Consider the following 3,681-nt stretch of genomic DNA (forward strand, 5'->3'; position numbering starts at 1 on the left):
GTAAAATATGCAAGGTATCTCTTGTGTATAGAACAGGCACTACGTCAACTCTGAAAAAAACACATTGAATCACGTCATCCCCACATAAAGTTAAAACCTACAGGTACGTCAGGTAGTGTTGATTCTGTTGAAACGCCTACTCCACCCAACCCAAGAAAGCAAATAATCTGCAAACCTTAAGTGATTACCTGAATAGAAAAAGAAAGAGCAATGAGACCTATCATGCAAGCTCACAAAGGGCTAAGGATATATCAAGATCTATTGGAATCTTCATTGCCAAAGATTTGCGACCCTTAAGCATTGTTGAAAATCCTAGATTTCTTCAACTGATTAATTGTCTTGATCAAAACTATGTGGTCCCTAGTCGAACATACTTCACGAACAATGTGTTGCATGACATATTCTCTGAACTGACCACAATGTTGAAGGAAAAAATCAGCTGTTCCTGTGCAGTAAGTCTTACCATTGATGGTTGGACCAGTCGCGCCACAGTAAGCTACACAACAATAACTTTGCACGTCATTGACAAGAATTTTCAACTGGATTCATATTTCCTACAAACTCGTCCATTGACAATAATTCACACTGCTGAAAATCTGTCAAATGAATTGGAATTGGCACTTGATGAGTGGAAATTGAGAAAATTTGTCAACTTAGCAATTGCAACTGACAATGCTGCGAATATCGTCAACGCAGTTAAACTCACAGGCTTGAAACATATAAGGTGTCTAGCCCATGTGTTAAACGTGTGTGTCAACAAAGGCCTTAAATGCGAGAATGTAACAGGACAGTTGAAAAAAGTTCGTAGAATAGTAGCATTTTTCCACCGGAGCAGTACAGCTGCAGCACGTCTTGAGTCAGCAGCTAAAGCATTGTGCATAAAATCCCACAAACTCCTCCAAGATGTGGAAACAAGGTGGAATTCTATTTTTGACATGCTTGAAAGGTAAAATATTTTAAAATAAACATAAACCTTTTCTAAATGTTTCTTAATTTTAATCATGTTTTGCATGTTTAAAACTCAAATTTAAAAAGGCACTTTCCAGAGACATATACTACGTTTCCCAGACATCATTTTCATATATAAAATAATTTCCAAAATAGTATTTATATTTGCTCACAGTTTTCAACTTACATAGAACATGAAACATGTTATAGATATACAGAGCAAAATGATGCTGTGGAAGCCACATTGAAGAGCAAAGATCTGAAGTTCAAAGACGTTGAAAGTATTCCTACGACTGAGGAGGGAAAACTGATTGATGAGCTTGTGCATGTATGTTAAAATTGTAGTGTTTTCTCATCAAGCTTTTTTTCTTTCTGAATATATTATGTAGTATTTAATATATTTTATTGAGTATCTCTTATAAGTTCTGGTATTAAAATGCTATGATACAATGAACAGTATTTTTCACAAAAAGTTTTGTACGGTTTCTTGAAAATAAAGTATGTTCTATAAACATATTGTGCGGAATGATTTTTTTCAGCTTCTGGGTCCATTCAAGACAGCTACAGAAGAACTGAGCACATCAACACATCCAATTATCTCCCTCGTGTACAACGTTAAGAAGCTGCTTCTTCACCAACTTCACCCCACAGCCCAAGATAGCCATGCCATTGCTGAGATGAAGAATGCCATGCGCGCAGACCTTGAACCAAGGTGAGAATACAAATTACTTCTGAAAAATTATTGGAAACTTGTATTACCTTAAGCCTCTATTACAAAGTTCATTTTTACATTTAATTAGTTTAAAGATATTTATTTGTGCACAATTGCATCGAAAGCCTTAAGCTTATTTAGACACTCTTGATTCCGTTTCCTGGGAAGAATCAGTACTTGGCGTCTACGGATGAGATTATAAGAACGCTCCACGAGTAAAGATCGAACCCAAGAACTCCTATTGCTAGGCGGACACCATATCCACTGCACCACCAGGACCTTGTTACACTTAATTATAATTGCTCATACTAAATATTAATTAATTGTCTTAAACACAGCTGATTGAATTCATAAATGATAGATGTGATTGTAGATATAATTATTATATATAATCCTTTAAAAGGAAAAACCCAACTGTTAAAAAAATGATCATTTATTGTCTCATTTTGTTTAAACAATATGGCATCTTAGATTCATTTTCTTGCAAAAACTTCCGTCTGTTTACTGTCATTTAAATCATATATATTCAAAGGTATGCTGATTCGGAACCCTTCTTGATCGAGTGTACCATGCTGGATCCAAGGCTCAAGACGACCACTTTCCCATCAGAGATTGAGAAGGAGGAGGCGTTGAAGGTCATCAAAGAACAAATGACCTCAATTATCAATGATGATGCAAGGGTAAAGCAATTGGCCCATTTTGAATACGTTTTTTGAAGTCTGAATTCTTCTCTTTGTTTCAGAGAAGCTGTTAGTACCTCTAATTATCTTATAAATATTCAACTTCCATTAAGTTTTACCCAATTGTTCTTCTGACTTGATTAATGTTTCTTGAGTTTCATAAATTCTGTAATAATCCTTTACCAAGAGGTATAATGTAGGGATATTAGAACTGCCATGATGTCAGTGTACTTATCTGTGACAAAATTGTTAATTCATTTTTTTTGCTATTGCTTGCATGAAACAGATCTTATGATATTTAATTTTTATTTATATTTTGTTTCTTCATTTTTGTCTTCTGATGAACCTCTTTTAAATCATCTGCAAGAAAAAAAATCATTAATTGTATTTTGCTCATGATCAGAATTATTCTGTGTATCAGGTTCCTGACATCTTGGTTTAACGAGAAGATGAGAACAACAACAGCAGCATGGCCTGCAATGCAACTGACACCATGGACACGTGTAAAAACCAGAGCAGCAGACACAGTTTGGGGTTAGGCGATATGTTGAACTCTTTTATTACAAAGAATGTACCACCTTCAAAAAATGATATAATTGTTGCAGAAGTCAAAAGCTACATGTCCGAACCCATCCTGGAGTATAAGGAGGATCCCCTAAAATGGTGGAGAGAAAAGCAGAAGACATATCCCGTACTGGCACAGGTAGCATCCAGGTATCGTGTGATGCAAGGAACCTCCGTGCCAAGTGAGAGGATCTTCTCAACAGCAGGGGATCTAGTCAGTGCGCACAGGATCTGCATAGACCAGGAAAATGTGGACATGTTATTTTTTGTTAAAACCAACATCAAAATGATCGAATAATGAAAGTGTATGTTAAAGTGCAAAATATTAATTGAATAAGTTTTAAGGTTTAGTTTTACTTTGACATTGTTACAATGTGTAACAATGTTAAACAAGAAATTTGTTATGTTTTTTTGTGAATAAATGTTTAATGTTTAATGATTTTTAGTCTAATCATACTTCTAAAACATTGATTTCTTTAATGTAGACAGAAAATTATCATTTTCTCTTATATGATAGATCCGGATCCGAAAAACTGTAAGAAACCACATTTGGATTCGGATGCGAATAAATTTTTTGGATTCGTTGCAGCCCTAATTTGGACAACCCTCCCGCTAAAATCAAGCACATCAATATGGACATCATTGTAAGTAAAATAATCATTTAACACCTGCATCCGATTGTTTAAACAGTTAAACCGGCGGTTAACCACATACCGGCGGTAAAAAGTCGGTAACTTGTTGGTTACTGGTTGGTAAGCGTTTGTATAAAATTGGGTA

The 3,681-nt window shown here is 35.2% G+C and overlaps 1 protein-coding gene across 1 annotated transcript; it reads left to right on the forward strand.

Moving 5' to 3' along the window:
* Positions 1-419: 419 nt before the first annotated feature.
* Positions 420-3,202, forward strand: LOC127878321 (E3 SUMO-protein ligase ZBED1-like). The gene is made up of 5 exons (XM_052424844.1): positions 420-946; positions 1,159-1,276; positions 1,488-1,660; positions 2,193-2,340; positions 2,909-3,202. Exons 1-5 carry the CDS (start codon positions 420-422, stop codon positions 3,200-3,202), a joined length of 1,260 nt encoding a protein of 419 aa, XP_052280804.1.
* The last annotated feature ends 479 nt before the right edge of the window (positions 3,203-3,681 follow it).

The sequence above is a fragment of the Dreissena polymorpha genome, chromosome 4 (genome assembly GCF_020536995.1).
Source record: "Dreissena polymorpha isolate Duluth1 chromosome 4, UMN_Dpol_1.0, whole genome shotgun sequence".
Lineage (NCBI taxonomy): Eukaryota > Metazoa > Mollusca > Bivalvia > Myida > Dreissenidae > Dreissena > Dreissena polymorpha.